The 25,559-nt window shown below is 43.9% G+C and overlaps 1 protein-coding gene across 2 annotated transcripts in view; it reads left to right on the top strand.

Annotated features, from left to right (window-relative positions):
* Positions 1-25,559, top strand: part of STRIP1 (striatin interacting protein 1) — a 263,231-nt gene that overhangs the window by 217,159 nt on the left and 20,513 nt on the right. For both annotated transcript variants that reach the window (XM_069238339.1, XM_069238338.1), the window contains exons 13-14: positions 11,048-11,119; positions 11,658-11,732. In XM_069238339.1, coding sequence (XP_069094440.1) covers positions 11,048-11,119; positions 11,658-11,732 — 147 coding nt within the window. The remainder of the gene's footprint in view (positions 1-11,047; positions 11,120-11,657; positions 11,733-25,559) is intronic.

Here is a 25,559-nt window from a genome sequence, read left to right as displayed (position 1 = left end):
AGCAGTCCACATAGCTGTGAAATCCTCCTTTCCTGCATTCACGACCAACAGCATCCTTGTCCAGACGGACAGTACGACAACAATGCATTAACTGAACAAGCAGTCGCTGAAGAGACCCAGACCATCTGGAAATGGCTACTGGCCAGGAACCTCACACTAATTCTAGTGGCACCCACATGGGCAAGACAACCATGGTTCACCACACTACTGGAATTATCAGTAGCACCACATAAGAAGCTTCCTCTCGACCTGGATCTTCTCACTCAGAACCAAGGTCAAATCAGGCACCCAAATCCCAAGGTGTTGAATCTTGCAATTTGGCTCCTGAAGTCATAGAATTTAGGCATTTAAAACTACCTCAAGAACGTAGGGACATTATTAAAGAAGCATGCAAACCAACCACTAGAGCACGTTATGCAGTAAAGTGGAAACGCTTTGTTTACTATTGCATTTCTAAAACCTGTGACCCTTTCTAAGTGTCTGTACAAAATAATGTTTTGTGCCTCCTACATTTGCAAAAAGCATACCTGGCATATACCTCCATAAGATTACATTTAGCAGCAATAGCTGCTTATCTTCAGAACGAACAACATTCTTTTCTTATTAAAATCCCTGTCATAAAGGCTGTTGTGGAAGGACTAAAAAGGGTAATACCGCCAAAATTACCTCAAGTGCCGTCTTGAAACCTTAATATAGTACTCATTGGACTCATGAGACTACCCTTTGAACCACTACATTTATGTCCTTTGCAGTGGCTCTTGTGAAAAGTAGCTTTTTTAGTTGCAATGACTTTCCTGATACATGTAAGTGATCTTCAGACATTAACATTACTAGAACCCTTCTTTCAGATACATGAACATAAGCTGGTTCTTCTCACAAACCCATAATTTCTACCAGAGGTAGTGTCTCAATTCCATCTCAACCAAACTATTGAGTTGCTGGCTTTTTTTCCCACAACCCGATTCAGTTGCTGAAAAAGCCCTCCACACATTGGACGTTAAAAAAGTGCTTCTGTTCTATATTGATAGAACAACATTTTTAGAAAGACAAAAAAACTTTTTTTTGCCTTTTCTCCACCTTGTAAAGGTAACCCTATTTCTAAATCCAACAGAGAAAGATGGCTTGTTAAACACATTCAAACTTGCTATTCAAAAGCCAAAAGGCCCCTATATACTACCTCTAGAGCACATTCAACACGTAAAAAAGGGCACCTATGGCCTTTCCATTTAACGTACCTATAGCTGACATTTGTAAGGCAGCACGTAGTCAACACCACACATTTCCACCAAACACTATTGTGTGGATGTTTTAGCATGCCAGCAAGCCAATGTGGGACAGCCAGTGCTACGTACTTTTTTTCAGCACACTGTTTAGGAAGCACTGCTTTGCAGTTTATGCGGAGCATGTGTATCTACAGCTACACATGCCATCAAATGGACAATGTTACTCACCCATAAAGCATCTGTTTGTGGCATGTAGTGCTGTAGATTCACATGAGCCCACCCGCCTTCCCAGACACCTGTGGCGATTACAGTGTCCAAATATTAATTCTCATGTGTGGTCCTTTCACTTGCTTATCTTTTTATTACACTCTATTCAACACCGCCTGTGGGAAACAATCTGTAAATAGAATAGAGGACCATGGCCATTACAAGCAAGAAGAGGAGTCACTCTTCCTCGTGTCTCAAAAGACTTTTCGAATAATAACAGCTTGCAATCTTCTGGACCCAGCACTAGATAGCGAAAGTATGCCGAGCATGTGAATTTACAGCACTACATGACACAAACAGATGCATACTGGGTAAGTAAAATTTTCCTTTTATCTTTTCCTCAATATTTCAGTAGTGAAATGCTTGTAGATAATTAAGATATTTACCTATTGTGATAGATAAAACAGAGTCATCTGCATCTAGTCAAACAACTTGTATGGAAACCATGCAATGACCTATTAGCATGTTAAATGTAGAGTAATGTACATTACCTACTGGCAGTCGCCAGTAGGTAGTTATATTTAGAACCTAGTTTCCATAGAAAAAGTGTTGACTTGGCTAGAATTTTGGTGCAGTTTGACGAATCTTCAGGAATCCCTCCAAAAAAAAGTGTTAAGTCGGGTCTTGTTTTGCATGGAAGGTTTCGGTGTGATCCATCAAGTGAGGGCCGGTAAAAAGGGGGCTTTAAAAAGTGTGTCATGTTAATTTCCATAGACTGTTTAGACACACCTGCAACACTGGACAGAATTACACCAAATTTGGTAGAATGGTAGTTTTTGGTCCACAGATTACCCTTTTTATTGTTCGTTGTAACTCCGTTCAGTTGTTTTCGAGATATTGAAGGAAATCCAAATTTGTATATCTAGGGTCATGACGTTTTTGCAAATAGTCCAGATCTTGTGCTGAGATTTGATTGGTTGTCAACACTTCAACCAGGAAGTTTTGGCAGCCATTTTGGGACTCGTGTTCAGCGGAGTCCCCAAAAAAATGGAAAATAAAATGGAAAGGCAGCAGGGTAGGGATACCCTGAGCCTCTAGCCTTGGTCCAGGGGGACCGCTGGGACACCACCAGGGCTAAAAAGCATTTTTTTAAATTCATGCCGAAATTCGTGAACATTCACAAATTTCGCTGTCAATTTTAAACAAATGTGTTTTCTATTATAGATATATATATATATATGTTCGATGTCATGTGTAGCTGCAGATAAACATGCTTTGCACATCCCGCCATCTAGTGTTGGGCTTGGAGTGTTACAAGTTGTTTTTGTTCGAAGAAGTCTTTTCGAGTCACGAGAACAAGGGACTCCTCCCATTTCGGCTCCATTACGCATGGGCGTCGACTCCATCTTAGATTGTTTTCTTTCCGCCATCGGGTTCGGACGTGTTCCTTTTCGCTCCGCATTTCGGTTCGGAAAGATAGTTAGAATCTCGGAAAATTCGACGGTATTGTTTGCGTTCGGTATCGGGTTAGTTACAAAAGATCAACACCGATATTTGGAAGAGCTCCGGTGGCCCTTCGGGTTTTTTTCGATTCCCCTGTCGGGGCCTGGTCGGCCTGACCATGTGGCTGTTCAAGGCTGATGGAACGGACCCCATTCCGCTTCTGCCCCAAATGTCACAACAAGTATCCTTATACAGATCAGCATCTGGTCTGTAACTTGTGTTTGTCTCCAGAACACAGAGAAGATACTTGTGAAGCCTGTCAAGCGTTTCGGTCGAGGAAGACATTAAGAGACCGAAGAGCAAGAAGACTGCAAATGGCGTCGGCGCCGACAGGACAAAGACACTTCGAGGAGGAAGAAGAAACCTTCTCCATCCAGGACTCGGACGAGCTCGATCCCGAAGAAACGCCTAAAACGTGAGTAAGACGTCGACACACAAAACTCACGAGAAGACCACAAAAGCCCAGGGGACGCCACCGCCAACAGGCCATGGCTTAACCCGAAAAATAGGTGACCGATCATCGGCACCGAAAAAGGGCACGCATGTGTCGAAGTTATCCGACTCCGGTCGAGATACCGGCACACAGCAACCTCGACCCCGAGACAGCGGGTCCGAGCAAGTTCGGCACCGAGACGGCAGCACGGAATCAAGTCGGCACCAAGAGACCGGGACGCCGAAAGTAAAGAAAGTGTTGTCGGAGCCGAAAAAGGCTACCGAAAAGGTTTCCATTCCGAAACATCCAGCCTCTGAACCGAAATCAGGTTCCTACACAGAGGAACAGGGACTGTCCTCACAAATGCAAGGACATAAGTTCGGACAAGAACTAGAGTCAATGGAGCCAGACTACACTTGGAGAAGGCTCCACATCCAAAAGGACACAGAGAAGATAAGTACTCTTCCACCAATTAGGATGAAAAGAAGACTTGCCTTTCAAGAAAAGGACAAGCAGCCACAGGCAAAGGTGGCAAGACAAACAACTCCGCCACCGTCTCCACCACCATCAACCCACATATCACCGGTAGCCACTCCACCACTGATGCAATCCCCAACTCATACTGGAATGAGTCAGGATGATCCCGACGCATGGGATCTTTATGATGCGCCGGTGTCCGATAACAGCCCATCACTGTTACCCAGCGAGGCCGTCACCACCTGAGGACAGTACAGCCTACACACAGGTGGTGTCAAGAGCAGCAGCATTTCATAATGTCACCTTGCACGCAGAACCTATTGAGGATGACTTTTTGTTTAACACACTGTCTTCCACTCATAGCCAATACCAAAGCTTACCTATGCTACCTGGAATGCTAAAACACTCAAAACAAGTGTTTCAAGGATCCCGTGAAGGGCAGGGCCATTACTCCAAGGGTGGAGAAAAAGTACAAGCCACCGCCAACAGACCCTGTATATATTACGCAGCAATTAACACCAGACTCTGTGGTAGTAGGGGCAGCTCGCAAGAGAGCAAACTCACACCTCGGGAGACGCACCACCTCCAGACAAGGAGAGTCGTAAATTCGACGCTGCAGGGAAAAGGGTTGCAGCACAAGCGGCCAACCAATGGCGCATTGCCAATTCGCAAGCACTGCTGGCAAGATATGACAGGGCTCATTGGGACGAAATGCAGCATTTCATTGAACACTCACCCAAAGAGTTTCAAAAAAGGGCACAACAAGTGGTGGAGGAAGGACAAAGTATCTCAAATAATCAGATACGGTCAGCAATGGATGCAGCAGATACAGCTGCTAGGACAGTAAATACAGCAGTAACCATAAGGAGACACGCATGGTTGCCTACGTCAGGATTCAAGCCGGAAATACAACAAGCCGTGCTGAATATGCCTTTTAACAGACAGCAGTTGTTTGGGCCGGAGGTGGACACTGCTATCGAAAAACTTAAAAAAGACACTGATACGGCCAAAGCCATGGGCGCACTCTACTTCCCACAGAGCAGAGGCACATTTTGCAAAACACAGTTTAGAGGGGGGTTTCGAGGACAAACTACAGAACCCACAACCTCACAAACAAGGCCCACTTATCAGAGCCAGTATCAGCAGGGACGTTTTCGGGGACAATATAGAGGGGGACGATTCCAAAAGAGTAGAGGGAAGTACCAAAGTCCCAAAACTCCTCAAAACAAGCAGTGACTTCCACGTCACAAATCCCCAACACATAACACCTGTGGGGGGGAGACTAACCGAATTTTACAAACATTGGGAGGAAATAACAACAGACACTTGGATCCTAGCAATTATCCAGCATGGTTATTGCATAGAATTTCTCAAATTCCCTCCAAACGTCCCACCGAAAACACACAATATGTCAAAACAACCCATGGACCTTCTAGGAATAGAGGTCCAAGCGCTGCTACAAAAAGGAGCAATAGAATTAGTACCAATTCAACAGAAAGGAACAGGAGTTTACTCTCTGTACTTTCTCATACCCAAAAAAGACAAGACTCTAAGACCTATATTAGATCTCAGAACATTGAATACCTACATCAAATCAGATCACTTTCACATGGTGACATTACAGGACGTAATCCCACTGCTCAAACAAGACTACATGGCAACACTAGACCTAAAGGATGCATATTTCCATATACCGATACATCCTTCACACAGAAAATACTTGAGGTTTGTATTCCAAGGGGTACATTACCAATTCAAGGTGTTGCCATTCGGAATAACAACTGCGCCAAGAGTTTTCACAAAATGCCTGGCAGTGGTAGCTGCACATATCAGAAGGCAGCAAATACATGTGTTCCCGTACCTAGACGATTGGTTAATCAAAACCAACACGCTAGAACGCTGTTCACAACACACAAAGTATGTCATAGAAACCCTCCACAAACTAGGTTTCTCAATCAATTACACAAAGTCACACCTTCAGCCGTGTCAGACACAGCAATACTTAGGGGCGACAATCAACACAACAAAAGGGATTGCCACTCCAAGTCCACAAAGGGTACAAGCATTTCACAATGTAATACAGGCCATGTATCCAAGACAAAGGATACAGGTCAAAATGGTGATGAAACTACTAGGCATGATGTCCTCATGCATAGCCATTGTCCCAAACGCCAGATTACACATGCGGCCCTTACAACAGTGCCTAGCATCACAATGGTCACAGGCACAGGGTCAACTTCTAGATCTAGTGTTGATAGACCGCCAAACATACACCTCGCTTCTATGGTGGAACAATATAAATTTAAACCAAGGGCGGCCTTTCCAAGACCCAGTGTCTCAATACGTAATAACTACAGATGCCTCCATGATAGGGTGGGGAGCACACCTCAATCAACACAGCATCCAGGGACAATGGGACACTCACCAAAGACAGTTTCACATAAATCACTTAGAACTACTGGCAGTATTTCTAGCGTTGAAAGCATTTCAACCCATAATAAGCCACAAGCACATTCTTGTCAAAGCAGACAAATTCTTCGGCCCAGTTCTGCACAAGACCATCTGAAACTGACGTCACTCACGGGTTGGGAAGCTCATCTCAGACATCTTACTGTTCAGGGCCAATGCTCTCCTACCCAGCAATGTCTTCACATCAATCTGGAACTGCTGGCTTGCTTTGCATGCTTTTCACACCATCATTGATATGCACAGATAACACAACTGCCATGTTCTATCTGCAGGCACAAGGGGGCACACATTGACCACCACATGTCCAGTGTAGCCCAGAAGATCTGGCAGTGGCAGTTCATCACAAAATAAACTCTCTCATACAACACATTGTGGGGGTGGCGGGACAACAATATAACAGACCTTCTAAGCAGGACGCATCAACAAGTACACAAATGGGAACTTCACCCTTAGGTCTTACTCCCATACTTACAGATAGATCTGTTCGCTACCGCACACAGCACAAAATGCCCAAGCTTCATACTGTGGATGAAGAGATATGCTTTTCCACCTCTCCGACTCCTATCATTCGTTGTGAGGAGACTCAGGCAGATATCCCTCATGCTCATTTTAGTGGCGCCAACCTTGGCACAACGGTCAATGTATTCCACCCTCCTAGAACTCTCAGTAATCCCACATGAGAAGTTCCCTGACAGGCCAAACCTTCTCACACAAAACTGTGGCACTATTGGGCATCCTGACCATCAGGAACTTAACCTTGCGATTTGGATCCTAAGATCTTAGAATTTGGTTACCTCAACCTACCAGATGAATGTGTCAGTTCTGAAGGAGGCACACAAATCCATCACCAGGTCCTGTTATTCAGCCACATGGAAACATGTTTGTACACTACTGTCTCCCAAAACACATTAATCCCCTCACACCACTGGTGCAGGATATTATTTGTTACTTTCTACACTTGCAAAAATCAGACCTAACATATACCTAGATCCAGTTACACTGGGCTGCAGAAGCTGCCTACCTACAGAAGACAACAGGTTTCCTTATTTAGAATACCTGATATTAAAGCATGCATGGAGGCCTTAAAACTGTTATTCCACCCAGGACACCCCCTGCTCCAGTTTGAAAACTCTAACATTATTCTCACTAGGCTCATGGGTCCTACCTTTGAAACTCTTCATTCTTGGCCACTGCAATTCATGTTGTGGAAGGCCGTCTTCCTTGTGGCCATTACTTCCTTAAAACAAATCAATAAGATACACTCTCTTGCCCTAGAAGAGCCCTTTCCCAGGTACATCAAGATAGATTGGTTCTTAAAACTAATCCAAAATTTCTTCCTAAGGTTCCAGCTTCTACCGCAATCAAACAGTTGAACTACCAGTCTTCTTTTTGCAGCTAGAATCTGTAGCAGAACGTGCTCTTCATACTGTAGATGTCAAAGGAGAACATATGTACTACATTGATAGAACAAAACCATTTCATAAGACCCACCAAGTGTTTGTGTCTTACTCCAAGCCTTGTAAGGGACAAGCTCTTTCCAAAGCAGGTGTAGCACGTTGTTAAATGCATACAAACTTGTTATCCCAAAGCTAAAAGAACCCTACCTGCCTCTCCTTGACCTCAGTCCACCCTTACGGAAGGGGATTTCATGTCTTTTTTTTTCTTCTTTTTTTTTTAGGAACATACCATTAGCTGACTACTGACACACAGCTACCTTGTCTTCCCCACATACCTTCACTAATATTAATGTGTGGACGTTCTGGCTAGGCAGCAAGCTAGATTTGGCCAGTCTGCCCTACGTACACTACACTGTTCCTCTGCAACTTCCTGTGGCTAAGCCACTGCTTTAGAAGGACTAATTTACAGTCAATGCACAGCATGTGTATCTACAACTTCACACCCCACAAATGAAAAATTTTACTTAACCTGTAAGCATCTGTTTGTGGCATGTAGTGCTGTAGATTCACTTGCCTCCACCCTCCTCCCCAGCCGCCTGAAGTTGTAGGCTCTATTGTTTTCCTGTCTTTACTTTGCTTGGTCATCTTTACTGTATTCTTGATGCTCCATCTTCAGTCTCGCCCCTAGTGTGGGAAAAAGCAATCTAACAATGGAGCCAATGCCCATGTGCAAAATCACTAATAGGTGGACTCACTGAGCCTTCTGATCCGAAAAAACGTAATCTGGAAAAAAAAACAAGTTCTATACGTCTAAGCCCAACATTAGATGGCAGAAGTATGCACAGCATGTGAATCTACAGCACTACATACCATGATCAAATGCTTACAGGGTAAGTAGCATTTTCCTTCTCCTGCATTCCTGTAAGGAAAAGGAGCAGAAGGCTAAGCCCCACCCATGTTCTTTACGTTATGAGCAAACATCTGAAGAAGTCAAAAATGTAGACTGACTCTGGTTGCATAGTGGTCACTGCAGTCATATCTGGGTAATCAGTGCTTCATTAAGAGAGTCAGCAAAGGCCTTAACTTTGAAGTGATTTCGGCTCATGCCCTCTGATGCCACCCTAGTCAGTAATAACCCGGGAGTGTTGTCCTTCTTGAATAGAATTTCTCCAATAGGGACAAGGAAACTTCACTGTGAAAATGTTATCTAGTAGGTCCATTCTGGCAGGTGAACGACTGTGACTTTATAGATTTTTATGAAATTAGATTATGATGTGTTTCCAAGAATCTTGTTGTTTAGAAGGTGTAAGTAGTAAGAAAGTAGACTAAACAGCACAAGCTTCTCCAAAGGTGGCATAACATCTGCTGTTAGAAATAGTCTCCCATATAATCATGTTACAATTGAGTTGGCTAACAATATGGCTTAACTGAGTGGAGCAAACATGTAATAGTTAGCCTGAACCTGTTATCTAGTGTCAGCTTAGAGGAATGGTCTGTTATTAAAAATCATACTGAACCCCCTCTGGGCAGAGTAATGTACAAGATCGAGTGTTGAGTTAATGGTTACCTCAGCATGTTTTTTGCCATGAATGGATACTTGAAGTGTGAAAAACTGCTTTGCCGTTATGGGGGAGCATGTTAATTTAGAATGGGTTCACACTGCAAAATTAAAATGTTACTTACCTGTTTGACATAGTCTCCCACCACATCCTGATCAACAGACTCCACCACATCGGGATTCAAGGAAACGCCCTCAAATGGATCACCTCATACCTCACTGGCAGAACACAAAGGATCCATCTCTCACGGTTCACCTCAGACCCCAAGAACATTACCTGTGTAATCCGTAGAGGATCATCCCTCATTCCAACTCTTTTCAACACCTACATGAACCTCCTGGCCATCACCGTCAGATCACATGTACTCAACATCATCTCCTACGCCGACGACACACAGCTCATGCTCTCACTGTCTGAAGATCCTGCCACCACAAAAGCTAACTTCCACTGTTGCATGATGAACGTAGCAGACTGACTGAAGGACAACAGTCTCAAATTCGACACTGAAAAAACGGAAGTCCTCATCTTTGGGAACAACATCTCACCATGTATTGACACATGGTGGCCCGGATAGCTCGGCACACACCCTACCCCAACAGAACATGCCCACAACATCTGCAGCATCCTGGATAGCAAGATAGCCATGAAGAAACAAGTTGTTGTAGTCTCATCATCCTGCTTCCACACCCTTGGCATGCTCCGCAAGATCTTCAGGTGGTTTTTGGCTCCCAGCAAACATTAGAAGGACCGTCACGCAGGCGGACTATGGAAGCACGCTCAACGTAGGAATCACAATATGCCTCCTGAAGAGGCTCCAGGCAATACAGAACTCAGCGGCAAGACTTGTACTCGACCTCCCCAGAAGGACCCACATCAATCCCCATCTCAAGAAACTACACTGGCTCCTGATTCAGGAGAGATGCCAGTTCAAGATCTTTACCCACATCTACAAGGCCCTGCACAACGAAGAACTAGCATACATCAGCAAATGCCTGACCTTCCACCAACTGACAAGACACCTCCGAACAGCTTCCCTCTTCCTCTCAAACACCCTACGTATCCGTAGAGACAGAAGCGGACACTCCTTCTCACACCTGCCAGCCAAGGCTTGGAACAACATCCCCCTGCACCTCAGGATCGCATCGTCACTCCAGTGATTCAGAAGAGAACCAAAGACCTGGATGTTTAAATGATCATACCTCCATGCGGCAACATACAGCTCCAGTGCAGTGCCTCAAGACCTTCACTGGTGATTTGCTGCACTGTATAAATGTTTGATTGATTGATTGTAAGAGTAGTTTCTAGATCCCCACTAGACGAGTAACCTCTCAAAGCACACTATGACAGGTAAAATAGAATCTGAAGATAGTAACTAGGTTGTGGGACTTGGAGGGACTCAAAATTAAAGTGATGTGGAACCAAAGTGACTCCTATTGATACAGAAAAAACGGTATTTAAATAACCAGAATTCAAACAGGATGCTTTTCTTAGCCGAACCACTAGGTGGCAGGGTGATTCACCACATTTCAATTTAGAAGGGCTTCAAGCTCAAACCTCTAGTCCCAGATAAAGAAACCTATTCCACAAATAAAACTATTCTTTGCCTTTAAGCTTCATGTGACTCTCTCCATCATATTTCTTAAATGTAATTTAGAAGTACATTTTTTTCAAATAAGTCAGCAGCCTGCAGTTTGCAACTGGTTTGTACCATTTGGCAGCGTTTCAGGAAAATGCAGACTTTTCAACTCGATTTAAAAGTGTTTCCTTTCTCTTTCTCAGCACAAATACACATCAATTGCTGAGATTCAGACCAATTTGGAAGATGAGTATGTGCAGTCACCGCTGTCAGGGGTAAGTGTCAGCTGATTCCGTGGGCTTGACTGCCCTAGTTATGTGTTGGATGGGCAAGGACACTGTTCTCCATTATCTGCCAGTGTTTTACACAAATAGCTCTGCCACACTATTAAACACAAGTTCTGGATGGAGAGGTCACTTTTATCTACGATTAGAAGACAGCATAATTGGTACTATCTCTAGTCCTGACTATTAGAATGTGTGTTGGATGGAGATGGCTGATCCCTACAATGTGTGTCATTGAAACCGGATGTGCTCCTTGTTTTAGGATGTAAGCATTGATAATATTGCTTTAAGTTTCATTTTCTTACAGACGTCAATGCTAAATGATTTACACACCATGCAGTTGGGGGAGCGCAGGAATGTAATTCTGTTGAAATATAACTTTGAATCCTTTGACCATTACCTCCTTCTTTTCCAGCAGCTCTGAAATTCTAAATGTTGATGGTACTCGCAAACAGCTTACTCTGAACATTTAGAGCTTTACCGTTTAGTTATTTTAACTTGGCTAACCCATTTTTCCTTAATGTCTTAGGGAGAAGAGGATGTTGATCAGGTTCCTTCGGAAGTCCTGTACCAAGGGCTTCTTCCCAGTCTTCCTCAGTATATGGTGAGTCATCTCCTACAGAACACCTACCTTTTCAACCCTCTTCTAGCTGCAGAACACTGGTTCTACCACATTCCCTGCTTTTTGTGTTGACAAATCTCCCCCCAGCAGTCACCTCACTGTTTTTAGTTTGAATGTTCTTTGTAAGGATGAATATGCAGACGAAGTATCTTAGTATTCGGGGACTCCATCCGTACAAACACGGCAAACTAGTGAACAGTTTGGTAAACTAAACTGTGCTAAACAAAAACTGTACAAAGAATAAAAACATGCATAGTCATCCTCGTCGTTGTCTTGAGCCCACCACATACTCATAAATCTTGAAACAACACTCGGTACATGCAGCTTATTTGCTCCAGCTTTGTGTGCAAGGTCTGCAGAAATGATCAGATTAAGGTACCATTCACTAAATCTTTGCGAGCTGTGGGGAGTCGCCGATATTCAGCTCCCACATTGAGAGGATACTCTGAGGGTTTTCTGTTATTTGTGGTTAATTTTTCAGTCTCCACTTGCTGGACCTGTCTCGTTTTGCAGGGTCATCCCCAGACTTTATGCCTCCTTCTTCCTATTTTTTCCTAACCAGTTTTTGTTGGTTTTGATACTCTGGGCACTTTACCACTGCTAAACAGTGCTAAACTACAAACACTCTCTGTCTAAATTGTATTGGTTATCCATGGTTGGCGTACTTGGTTTACTAGCAAGTCCCTAGTAAAGTCCACAAGAGGTGCCCCTTGCCTGTAAATAAAATGCTTTTAGTGGGCCTGCAGCACTGATTGTGCCACCCACATGAGTAGCCTTTAAACATGTCTCAGACCTGCCACTGCAGTGCCTGTGTCTGTAGTCCTAAACTTCCAATTTGAGCTGCCAGGCCCTAACCTTCCCTTTTACTACATGTAAGTCACCCCTGAGGTAGGCCCTGGGGAGCTCCATGAGCAGGGTGAAGTGTATTTAAAAGGTGGTACATGTAGTGATGTGTTTTACATGTCCTGATAGTAAAATACTGCCAAATTTGTTTTTCACTATTGCAAGGCCTATCTCCCTCATAGGTTAACATGGGGACTACTTTTGAATATCTTTTAAGTGCAGTTTCCCAATGGGAGCAGATAGAGGTGTGAAGTTTGGGGGTCTCTGAACTCACAATTTAAAAATACTTATTTTGGTAAAGTTGGTTTTTAGATTGTATGTTTGATAATGCCACTTTCAGGAAGTGGGCATTTTCTTGCTTAATCATTCTGTGCCTCTGCCTGCTTATGTAATCCACGTCTGGGTCAGACTGACAGGTGGACTGTTTGTGAATTCCCATTAGTCAGTGACACAATGGGAGCTGGGGAGTGTCCTGCATATCCTGATGAGCCTCCTGGTATAGAGTAAGGAGGGAGGAGCTGCCACACCGGAAAGGGCTGTGCCTGTCTTCACCCAATGTAGACTCAAGCCCCCTGTAGTGGCTGGGCCTGGGCAAGGCAGGATCTTGTGAACAAGGGAGACTTTCCTTTGAAGTTTGCCTACTTCAAAGGCAGAAATGAGTATAAGTATTGGACTGCTGGCCTAACAACTTTAGATTACTTCTTGATCAAGAAGAACCTCTGCCAAGGAGAAGAGCTTGATGCTTCAGGACCTGTAACTCTGCCTGTTGCTTTGCGGTGCTGGCCTGCTGCTGCTGTTTCCGCCTGAAGAGATGAAAGAACTGGACTTTGCTTTCTGAAATCCTGCTTGTGAAGTTCCTCCAAGGCCTTGGACCGAGCTTGCCCCCCTGTTCTGATTTCTCAGGGAAGTTAAAGACTTAATCTGCAAGTGCTTGGGCTCTTCTGCTGAGAGCCCAGACTTGCTAAGTGGTGTCAAATCCAGTCCCTGGGCCCTTAGAAGTGGAAGCTGGTAACTTGCGGGCGAAAATCTATGCACAGCTGTATTTGCGTCAGAAAAATCGATGCACGGCCCGTCCCAAGGCTGAAAATTCGATGCAGCGCCTGCCTCACATCTTGACAAACGACGCAGCACCTGTTCTCTGCGCGGACTCGTCGCACAACATGTCCGAAATTTTCACGCACAGATCCTGGGCTTCAAAGGCTTCAACATCCCTGCACGGACCCAAGGCTACCTCCCTTGCAAGAAAAGAATCGACGCAAGGCCTCCAGTGCTAGTAAAGAATCAACGCACTGCCTCGGGTGCTAGTAAAGAATCAACGCACTGCCTCACTTGCATGTAAGGAATCGACGCATTGCTTGCTTTTCTGACATACAGTTGCCCTTTCGGCTTTATTTTTGACGCATACCAGGTACTTTGTGCTAAAACAATGCATCCATTGATTTATATAGATTAAGACTCTTCTTACTTTAAAAATTGATATCTTAGCTTGTGTGTGTTGGAGTTTTGTCGTTTTGGTCTTGTTTTATTTAGATACATATTGGCTATTCTTCTAAATTTGTGTGGAGTTCTTTTGTGGTGTTTTCACTGTGTTACTGTGTGTGTTTTGTTCCGATAGTTTACACATTGCCTTTGAGATAAGCCTGACTGCTTGTGCCAAGCTACAGAGGGGGGTGAGCAGGGGTTATCTGAGCTGTGTATCCTCCTTACCCTGACTAGAGTGAGGGTTCCTGTTTGGACAGAGTGCAAACTGACTGCTAATCAGAGACTCCATTTCTAACACAACTGATACCACAGAATTGAGACCATGTGTTTGAAAATTGACAAAATGCAAGTCTTCAGCGTTGGCCTCTTCTGATGTGGTGTCATTTACTCTAGATCAAAAACCACTCTCCCAATAAGCATGTCTGTAGCATGTGCGGCGGTAGATACTCATTTGCATATTCTTACCATCTACTCCAAGTGGGTCCTTTTGGAGGTTGTACTGTATTACAGGGCAGGCAGTAAGACCATCTCCCCTGATCCTCCTGCCTGAAAACAGAGGCAACAGCAGGCCCACTCCAAGGGTACGTCAGTGGGGCCTACAGAGACAACACCACCAGGAATATAGTCAATGGAGGCACAGGCAAAAGAGGCACATCATCCAATTAGTGACTCCCTTTGCCTGCCTCTGATCAGTATCACACATCACCTGTTGGGGGAGACTACAGGTGTTCCTCTCTCGATAGAAAGAGATCACCTCTGATCAATGTTTTTTTTCTCCATCATAGAGCACGGCTAGTGCCTCAAGCTCACCTCAACCTTATCTAACACCCCACCCTGCAACACACATCCTCAGTCCCGAACACCATTCCCTTCTTCAAAAGGTGCAAGAGGGTCATAGAGCCAGTACCACTGCCACACTGCTGTAAAAAGGGGTCACCTTCCTATACTTCCTTTCCCCCAAAGAGGATGTAACTTTAAGGCCCATTCTCCACCTTAGGCCTCGCAACAAGTACATTCTGCATTCCTCATGGTTCTTCTGCAGGATGTGATACCGTTGCTGGAGCAGTCAACTTCATCTGACGTATGTCTTCCATATCTATCCATCCTGATCATCACACCCACCTACATTTCTTGGGAAGTGCTCTACATTATCAGTTCAAAGTATTGCCATTCACTGTCACCACAGCCCCCAGGGTATTCAACAACTATTTAGCTGTGATAGCTGCCCATCTCGGATGGGTTGGGGTCAATCATGTTCCTCTACCTCGACGATTGGCTACTCCAGAGTGCAGACAAGCAACAGTGTCTAGCTTGCATCCAATCCACCATATCCCTCCTCCACAGATTGGGATTCACCATAAATGCTGCCACGTCCCACACCCAGCCCCTTTAGAGCCGTCCTTTCTTGGGAGGGTGGGGAGGTTGTTTCAGTTCAGTCACTAGCAAAGCCTACCCCAGGCAGCCATTCCAGCAGCTACAGCGTCTTTTTCAGCTAGATCGGCAGCTCATTCAGAACAGTTGTGCGCCTCCTTTGGATGATGGCCTCATGCGTAGACATAGCCCCCACCACCAAATGCCAGACTATACATGCATCCTCTCTAGCAGTGCCTATCAACACAATGGTCAGAGGCAGGCGGTCATTTGGAATATCTAGTGTTGATATGGGCTAGCACCCATCACTCTCTGCAGTGGTGGAACAGCAACAATCTGCTGCAGGCCTGGCCATTCATGGACCCTATTCTGCAGGTCACCATTACCAAGAATGCTGCACTTTCAGGAGCGGGAGTGCATCTTCCAACACTAACTGTTAGGTTATGAGATCACCTCAATAATGGGGTCTCTCTATCATTTGCCTTCAGCTCTGGGTCATCCAGCTAAACATTCCTCCATCAAGGCCTTCTTTCAAGAGATTCAGCAACTGTTTCTGTTGCAGACAGAGTGTTACACATCTTAGATGTTAAGCCAACAATCTTCTATTATATTGACAGGAATAAGAGACAGACTTAGATCTTGACAGTATTACTTCCAATCCGTGGTGGTGGCAAACCAGAGTACACTGTCAAGTCGATGGTGTTCCAACCACCATATTTAGATGTATTGAAGCTGAGCCTCCGACTCCCACAACGGAATGCTCTTCCTAGCCGTCAGGCTTGCGGGTTCCTGTTGACCATATTTAAATGTCGCAGTTCTCAGGAGATGTACTGGTGGTGGATTTCTGACAGAGACAGTCCATCGCAGGACCAAATGTGCATCCTACAATGGCAGTGCCTATGGAAATAGAGGTAAGACACGCACACACAACCTTGGTCATATGTCTCCACCTGCACAATGCACTACATAAACACTATTATCCATTGCCATTCCAACACAACACGTATGTCAAAAACACACACAGCCATACATCCATGACACAACATATACACACTATTGATACGACCCATGACACAACCACAGCATCCAACACAACTACTTACGCATCCACACTAACACACACAGAAAGGCACAGCTACACACATCACAATGACCACCACATAACACTCACCTGAATGTTACACACTCAGCACAACACACAACAAAAGATACACAACATCAGACCTCTATGCAAGTGGCATACATACTGACGCAACCACATCACCCACCCCAGCTCCCTCCACTTCAACCGTCCAATCCATTCTCACTCACACATATGCATACTGACTTGCATACACAACTGAAAGCGCAACATTACAGGCACAGGCCCCCTGGCAGTGTGCACACATGGTACATAGCTGACAAGTGCGATTGTAGCAGAATTGTGGTGCCAGCTTTCATTTGGCAATGGATACTGACACCAAAATGACATTTGTGTACGTGTGCGATATGTGTCTTGTACCAGTGTGTCCCCATCCATATCAGACACAGTTGTGTTCCCGACATATGCATGTCTTGACATACATATGAGTGTAGTGGTCCTGAGCTCATGTGCAGTGACTACACAAAGTAGACTGGCAATGTGGATTCCCTACCTTCAAGTCCGGCGACGGGGGTGGAGGAAAGGGGTGGTCCAGTGACATCAGCGAAGAAAGGTTTTTTCCAGCCGTGGTCCGTCAAAAACGAAAGGAGAATTGGGGAAAAAAGCATGTTTTTTTAACTCATTTCCTGTCCAATCCGCCAACTCAGGTGTGGAGTAGGCAGGAAGGCACGTTTAAATCTGCTCAGCGGGAAGGGTGGTAAGAGTCCTGCTGCCTGCCACTTTCTCATATGGTGCCGTCAAGTTGGTGGATAGGTTTTCTGTTGAAAAATTGACTACAGGATCGTTACCACCAAGATCTAAATCAGGCCCATAGTCTCTCTACAAGATGGAGCAGCTCTTTGCTGAACGTTATAGAATTCCCCTATTTTTCAGGCAGGGTTTACAAGGTGGATAGGCAAATGCTTACAGACTTGTTATGTCAAATCTAAATGTGTATTCACTGCACCCCTTGGGTACACACAAGAAGGGAGACACAATGGCTTACTGGAGTAACATCACATTAGCTCATATCTGCAAAGCAACTACCTAGTCAACACTACACACACACTTAAAAAACATTGAGTGGGCGTTCCAGCTCGTCAACAGGCTATGGTTGGCCAGGTCATTTTAAGGGTCATGTTGAATTACATAGTGAACGGAGTATAAGTAACATTGAAATTATGTAAACAATCTGTGCATTGACAAGAGGATTTGGTTGGTCCAGGAAGGTGCAGAACAAAACCTTTGATTGAGACTGCGGAACAGGTGCATGCAAGATGTTTTAGACCAGAGCTATTGTAAGTCTGTTGTTGATGTGATTTACAATCTGGACTTCCAGATATACATAAAGAATGTGAAACCTTCAAAGTGTCAAAATAAAAAATATGTACTTTCAGATAATCATAAGTGAAATTATCATATTCAATAACATCTAAGTAAGGGAGAAGCCAGCTGTCCCACCCTAGGAAGCTTTAGTAGTGGAAAAAAAAAAAAACTAGTAGAATATTTTTCAAAAATGGAACTAAATGGTGATATCTACAGCTCAATGTTCCTATAGTTTGGCCAAAGCTATAACGATTTCTGGTTGTTTATAATGGGCACTTGTAAAATAAAACAGAAAATGTTGGGAAGGCTAAATGTCTAACATGAGTTTAATACAAAATAGCAAACAGCCAAGCAAGCAAAGATAGCGAGTGACATTTCTCAATGTCGACCAGACCACTCAAAACTTACATTGAAGTTTGCTAATTTCTCTTCAGAATCCAACAGTTTTATATATTTTACTTCCAATAAAAGTCAAAGAAAACAGGAATATGTGATAGAAACTGTTACTTTAACAAAACTAACTGGTGAACACTCGCATCGTCTTCTCAGAAAAAAAGAATGTAAGGAGCCCTTCAATTAGAGATAGTAAAAGAAAAACCTAATGCTGAGCCACTGCTTTCTTGAAAACTTGCTTCTTTGCTGATATTGGAAGTGCGGCTATGCTTTGCTACAAAATGCAGAAAATGTGCAAATGTAAAACATTCTCCCAGTCCATGGAGAGCCATTAAGCTTAACTTGTGTTCGAAAACTAATGAAACGTCAGATTAATACATCTATGATATTCAGAATCGGTTATGTAATGTATAAAGTACATATTTAGACATACATTTGTTTAAGGCACTGTCATTTAAAGAAATGTGAATATGCAATTATGTTTTCTTAGCACGCATGAAAAAAGACTGCCTTTTGAAGTTAACCTTCCCCAGGGCTGTTGGGAGGACATTTGTTTAAGAGAATTCTGAAATTATTGGGCCTTACAAATTTTCACAAAGTTGTAGGATGTGAAGCCAGTTTTTAAAACTAATTTCTGAAATGTTTCTTCAAACATTTGCAGAGAAATTGGGTGTTTAGCCTCCAAGAAACCATGATAAATAACGTTAGCAAAATAGAACATTTTTGCCCAGTTTCCCTGAAGAAAAAAAAAACAGTGAATGTAGTGTGGGTTTTGCGATTTGACATGGCCTGTTAAGATTTTTTCATAATATATCACAACCGACAACGTTGCAACTGACTGGTTGCATGGTGGGGAAAATGTAAAGTTACGTGGTTATGATGGGTACTTCTAACCACAGATTCCTGACTTTAGGATACTCACCAAACACCAGACTTGATTCAGAATCTTTTTCCAGCAATGCCCAGCGCTGGCTTTATTCTGCCCGGGAAGTGATGGAGAGGAGCGATATATAAGACCCGCTCATGCATGCTGACATCAGTTCCCTTTTCCTGCGCCTTATTATTGGATCAACAAAATCTAGTGTGCTAGGGAAGATTGTTCTCTTGTAAAACAGATTTCAAACCATGCCATGACTGTAGAAAACACACCTGTCACAGACCTTCACAAGGTGAATCTTTGTTGTTTTGTAGAGTCATGACTCTAAGCTGGCATATGTGTGCCCTTATGCATTCAAACGAAAGAGAAGCAAAGCTGTACATTGCAGAAAATAAGTCATCAAACCCCTTGTGTAAGTCATGCGCCAGGTCTCTGTTGCAAACTTGTTCTTACTTGCAGGTCCATTCAACCTTGTGATTGAAGTCCTTCAGTAAGTAGAAGCATAAAAAATTGAACCGGGATTCAACCCCATCCTTTCACTCAATGTCCAAGAAGGTGGCGCTAGGGCATCTCAGTGTTCGGCAGGCTTCTTTTGCGTCTCTGCTCGCCGAGCCTGGTGCGCCCCAAATTTGTAGAGCCATTGGTGACGCTGCAGCATTCAAGAGGCCCTACTGCAGATTTTCTGCACACCTCTGACTCCCAATGGCAGACTTTCAGGCCCCAAGGAACTGCACGGACCACAAGTTGGGCTCCTGGGTATGTCACTGTTGTCACTGGACCACCTAAGACCTTTTCTGGGTCCTGTACCAACTCTGGTCTATATGTCTACACCAGCTCCAGAACCTGCACCGGGCTGTTCCTCGTCGATACCAGTCCTAACGCGATTAGCAGCATAAGAGGATCAGGTTCTGATTCCGATGTTTGACCCGAAACCAATTTCAGCCCACTCTCGAATTGCAACGAGTTGTCATACAACCTGACTCTGGACCAGTAATTTTTCCATGCCAGGCACACCAGCAGAAGTTCAATTATATTTTTGACTCTGATTCTGAACCAGGTGCACCACCAGAGGGAGTTGTTGATGATGAAGAGGGGGGTGGTGATCTCCCCGCTCATTAAGACTAGATTGTACGGTTTTCAGTTTCATCCTATTATTGGTTAAAACCCACCAGGCTTGATGTCTGTATTTTCAGTTGAGCTGTAGAGATCCACATTCAGCCAGAAACTGCATTTGCTCTCACTTCTTAGGAATCTGTAAAATGCCAGAGACATCAGTCAGAAAAAAAATATATATATACAGGGAGTGCAGAATTAATAGGCAAGTTGTATTTTTGAGGATTAATTTTATTATTGAACAACAACCATGTTCTCAATGAACCCAAAAAACTAATTAATATCAAAGCTGAATATTTTTGGAAGTAGTTTTTAGTTTGTTTTTAGTTTTAGCTATGTTAGGGGGATATCTGTGTGTGCAGGTGACTATTACTGTGCATAATTATTAGGCAACTTAAAAAAAAATATATATATACCCATTTCAATTATTTATTATTACCAGTGAAACCAATATAACATCTCAACCTTCACAAATATACATTTCTGACATTCAAAAACAAAACAAAAACAAATCAGTGACCAATATAGCCACCTTTCTTTGCAAGGACACTCAAAAGCCTGCCATCCATGGATTCTGTCAGTGTTTTGATCTGTTCACCATCAACATTGCGTGCAGCAGCAACCACAGCCTCCCAGACACTGTTCAGAGAGGTGTACTGTTTTCCCTCCTTGTAAATCTCACATTTGATGATGGACCACAGGTTCTCAATGGGGTTCAGATCAGGTGAACAAGAAGGCCATGTCATTAGATTTCCTTCTTTTATACCCTTTCTTGCCAGCCACGCTGTGGAGTACTTGGACGCATGTGATGGAGCATTGTCCTGCATGAAAATCATGTTTTTCTTGAAGGATGCAGACTTCTTCCTGTACCACTGCTTGAAGAAGGTGTCTTCCAGGAACTGGCAGTAGGACTGGGAGTTGAGCTTGACTCCATCCTCAACCCGAAAAGGCCCCACAAGGTCATCTTTGATGATACCAGCCCAAACCAGTACTCCACCTCCACCTTGCTGGCGTCTGAGTCGGACTGGAGCTCTCTGCCCTTTACCAATCCAGCCACGGGCCCATCCATCTGGCCCATCAAGACTCACTCTCATTTCATCAGTCCATAAAACCTTAGAAAAATCAGTCTTGAGATATTTCTTGGCCCAGTCTTGACGTTTCAGCTTGTGTGTCTTGTTCAGTGGTGGTCGTCTTTCAGCCTTTCTTACCTTGGCCATGTCTCTGAGTATTGCACACCTTGTGCTTTTGGGCACTCCAGTGATGTTGCAGCTCTGAAATATGGCCAAACTGGTGGCAAGTGGCATCGTGGCAGCTGCACGCTTGACTTTTCTCAGTTCATGGGCAGTTATTTTGCGCTTTAGTTTTTCCACACGCTTCTTGCGACCCTGTTGACTATTTTGAATGAAACGCTTGATTGTTCGATGATCACGCTTCAGAAGCTTTGCAATTTTAAGAGTGCTGCATCCCTCTGCAAGATATCTCACTATTTTTGACTTTTCGGAGCCTGTCAAGTCCTTCTTTTGACCCATTTTGCCAAAGGAAAGGAAGTTGCCTAATAATTATGCACACCTGATATAGGGTGTTGATGTCATTAGACCACACCCCTTCTCATTACAGAGATGCACATCACCTAATATGCTTAATTGGTAGTAGGCTTTCGAGCCTATACAGCTTGGAGTAAGACAACATGCATAAAGAGGATGATGTGGTCAAAATACTCATTTGCCTAATAATTCTGCACTCCCTGTATATTAAAAATTAGACAGACTTTATTTTTCAGTGTGCAGCCTTATCCCAGAAGCTAGAAAACCATAACTGTATGTCGTTTATTTCACTTTCAGTATGTACATTGATAGTTTTTGACATTGCTGTATAACCATAAATCTTTCCTATTTGATTCTTGTGATGATCATTGAAGGCGCCTTCATTACTTACCATTTTGAATTTCTCTGTGGTTTTAGAAAGAAATAGGTTTCCTTCATGCTATATTAAGTTACCTCCTGACTATATCCAAGAACACAAACAAGCAGAGGATGACACAGATAAATACCAACGGGCACATACACAAACAGCCCGAAGTTTTAGCACTAAAAGTAGGTGTCAAGATTATAGAGGAAAACCTTCCTGTACAAACTACAGCTGTGTTCTTAACATGATGGTGGCCCTGAGCACTGCTGAAATCGTAGACCCAGAATGCAGAGAGTAGTGACTTTTTTTTTTTTACAACTGTGTCCCTGTTCTACTTTTATCTGAATTTGATTTACTAGGAGTTTCCTATAGGAACAACTCCTAGATACATATGGGAAGAAGTGTAACTCCCAGAAAAGTATGTATGAAAATATTAAGAAAGGGTCTTCCAAGCGGGTGCCTGCCTGCACCACCTTACTTGAACTTGCCGTTAGGCTGGGGTGGGACTTTGTCCCCCAAGCTGCAAGGTGCCTAGAAGGGGCTGGCCAGCCAACTATCGCACTCAAAGCGCCACCAGCATCCTGCAGTGCAGGTGTTCTTTTAAGCGGTTCCCTGCCCGAACCATCTTCTTTGAACTTGCCATTAGGCTGGGGTGGAACTTTGTCCCCCAGCTGCAACGTGCCTAAGAGGGGCAGGCCAGTCAGCTATAATGCTCAAAGTACCGCCAGCATCCCGCAGTGCTGGATGTTCCTGGGTGAAGACCAGGCCAAGAGCCGGCCTGCCTGCACATATTCATGGCCGATTGAAGCTGGGATGAGCTGGGCCACCCCCTTAACATCTGTCCTAGGGCCATCTCATCGCCAAGTAGTAGAACAGTGGGATATCTGCCCCACCGCAATATTTTTGCTCCTGCACTATGGGTACGAGGAAAGCTGAGGAGACTTTAGCTGGGGGAAAAATTCAAAAAGTTCAAATATGATTACTCCCACTACATCAGGCACAGCATAGAGGGGCTCAACAAAGGATGTTACCGATAATCTGATAGAGGAAGTTGAATCTCTATTAGGGGGTTTACAAAGGCTCGCTCCAGCCCAAAGTATACCTATGGAAAAATAGTTCCCTATTTTTTTCAAATAAAACTAAACGCATAGCCCAGAGCACTGTTGGTCCACCTGATGGTATTGACCCTCCTGTAAAGCCACTGAGGAGACCTCTGCACTCGGTGATCTAGGAAACCGCTTGCCCCACTCTATTCTGGAACCTGTCTTTATTTGTCAAAATAGATTTATGTTGCTTTCGGACAATCCTTTAGGTAGCGCCCCAAAGTCACCAGTAAAACAACCAACAGTAGAAACAAATGGGGTCTGTGTATCCTGTAATGGTTCTTGTAAAGGGGGTATGGGGTTGGAGGAAGTGCTTACCGTAATAAGAATCTGCAGGCAGAGGTTAGTAAACTGAAGGCACAAGTGGTGGCCCTAGTTGATGAAGTCGGGTCCTTAATGCAACTAAAACCTCCTAAGTATATCCGAAAGAGATCACCCCAAATCCTCCTTAACCCCTCATATACTTAGCTTATTGAGGAACAAAATAGGCAAAAAAGTGCAAAATTAAATGAGGTACAGGGTGGAGTAGGCAAGGATCATATACAGTTCTAACCTAATTCTAATGTCTTTTTTCGTCTAACCGCAGTTAGCACACCACAAGGGGCAGACCTTTTGGTCTCAAAGACCTTGAGACATTACCAAGACCATTCTTCACAGGCCACTATGCTAACATTCATGGAAGACCTTGCTTAAAACTGACAAGGAAAGAGCCTGCTCGCAATGGAGACCTTAGAGCACTGAATGGTAGGCCCCCTAGTGTTTACTTGACAGATGTCCTAAGGCTGAGAGCAGGGGCTAAATAGGGTGAGGAATCCACCATAAATAAATGTACCCATTTGATAAGACATGTTCATATTTGCCTCTCATTAATCCACACTGATATAGATTATGCTAAGAGATTCCACGATCCCTCATTATCAACTTGTGATTTTATAGAGCTGAAATTGAAGAATAGGTAATTGAAGGCTTGGTGAGCTCGGGGCTACCTAAAACAGTTCCCGTAGGATCTGCAGTGCAGTGTAAACTCAGACCCTTCTTTAACACGTCCACAAGCGTTTCACACTCCTGCATTAGTTCCAGCTAGGGAAGATCTGGAGGCATCCGTAATTGATTGACTGAATGTGAGCCCTCCAGTTGGCACCGATAAGAGGCACAATCGGGCGAGGGGGTTGCCTCTTAGGAATCACCCAGGAGGGCCCTCATAGATGAGGAGTTTTTCCATTACAGCGGCCTTTGAAGACTGTGACATTCCTAAACATTGTAACATCTTGTCTTGGAACGTTGCAGGCCTAAAAATGAAATTAAGGGATCCTGATTAGGGGTAGTTTTATTGTCCATTTTGATGTTTATTGCAGGAAAAATAGTGTGTGGGTACAGTTTTCATGGCGGGTTATTTGAACTTTCATGTCCCAGCGCAACACATTGGTAATTGCTGTCCTTCTGGCAGTCTAATTATATGGTTTCATCTCTAATTAAGTGCAGTTGTGAGATCTCTTGAAGTACCCTCTTTCGAAATACAGGTTATTTGTGTAACCAGCAAGGGTGGACGACAATTGTATTTATATAACATATATAATAGGGACAGGAGAGAGTCTGGCACATAAGCATTTTTGGCACATAGGAAAAACTTTGATTCCAATGACCTTCTGGCAGTGTGAGGGGACTGTAATACCACCTTTGATCCCCTTGCTAATCTTCGTGATTCTGTAGGAGGAAACGAGGAGTGGGGTATCCCGTTGTTAGCTATATTTCCCTTTAAGAGTTGCACAGAGGTAGCCCCTGAGCTTTTTTCAGTCACACTGTCCTGTGGCTTGTGAGCCTGTAATGGCCATACCTCCCTGCCCACTACACCGACAATAGGACTGGCCACACTTGTAGGATTGACTATGTATTGGTATCTCTAACCCTTTGGCGCTTAGTGGTTGACATGCGGGTGATCACAAGGTCTGATAGCGACCACAACGCTATCTATTGTATCACTGTTCAACATAAGCCACTTCCAGTATCCCTTTCTGGGGATATTGGACTATCAAACAATAGGCGCACCTAGAAATGATCCAAAGTAGCCTTTCAACATAAGATTCTCGACAGCCTTAATGATGCCCTTTCCAACACACTAGGTCACATAGATTCATAGATAGAGCAACAAAGTCCTAAGGAACTGGAGCATTCAGGTTATACATGATTCTTTATATGCCACTGTTAGGGATCTTTTCTAGTCCAATGATAGCAGAACCCATTTTTTCACCAAAACCGGTGAGGCGTGGCTCAAT

The sequence above is a fragment of the Pleurodeles waltl genome, chromosome 6, assembly GCF_031143425.1.
Source record: "Pleurodeles waltl isolate 20211129_DDA chromosome 6, aPleWal1.hap1.20221129, whole genome shotgun sequence".
Classification (NCBI taxonomy): domain Eukaryota; kingdom Metazoa; phylum Chordata; class Amphibia; order Caudata; family Salamandridae; genus Pleurodeles; species Pleurodeles waltl.
The sequence above is the reverse complement of the archived record's forward strand: the minus strand, read 5'-3'. Positions and strand labels throughout refer to the sequence as shown.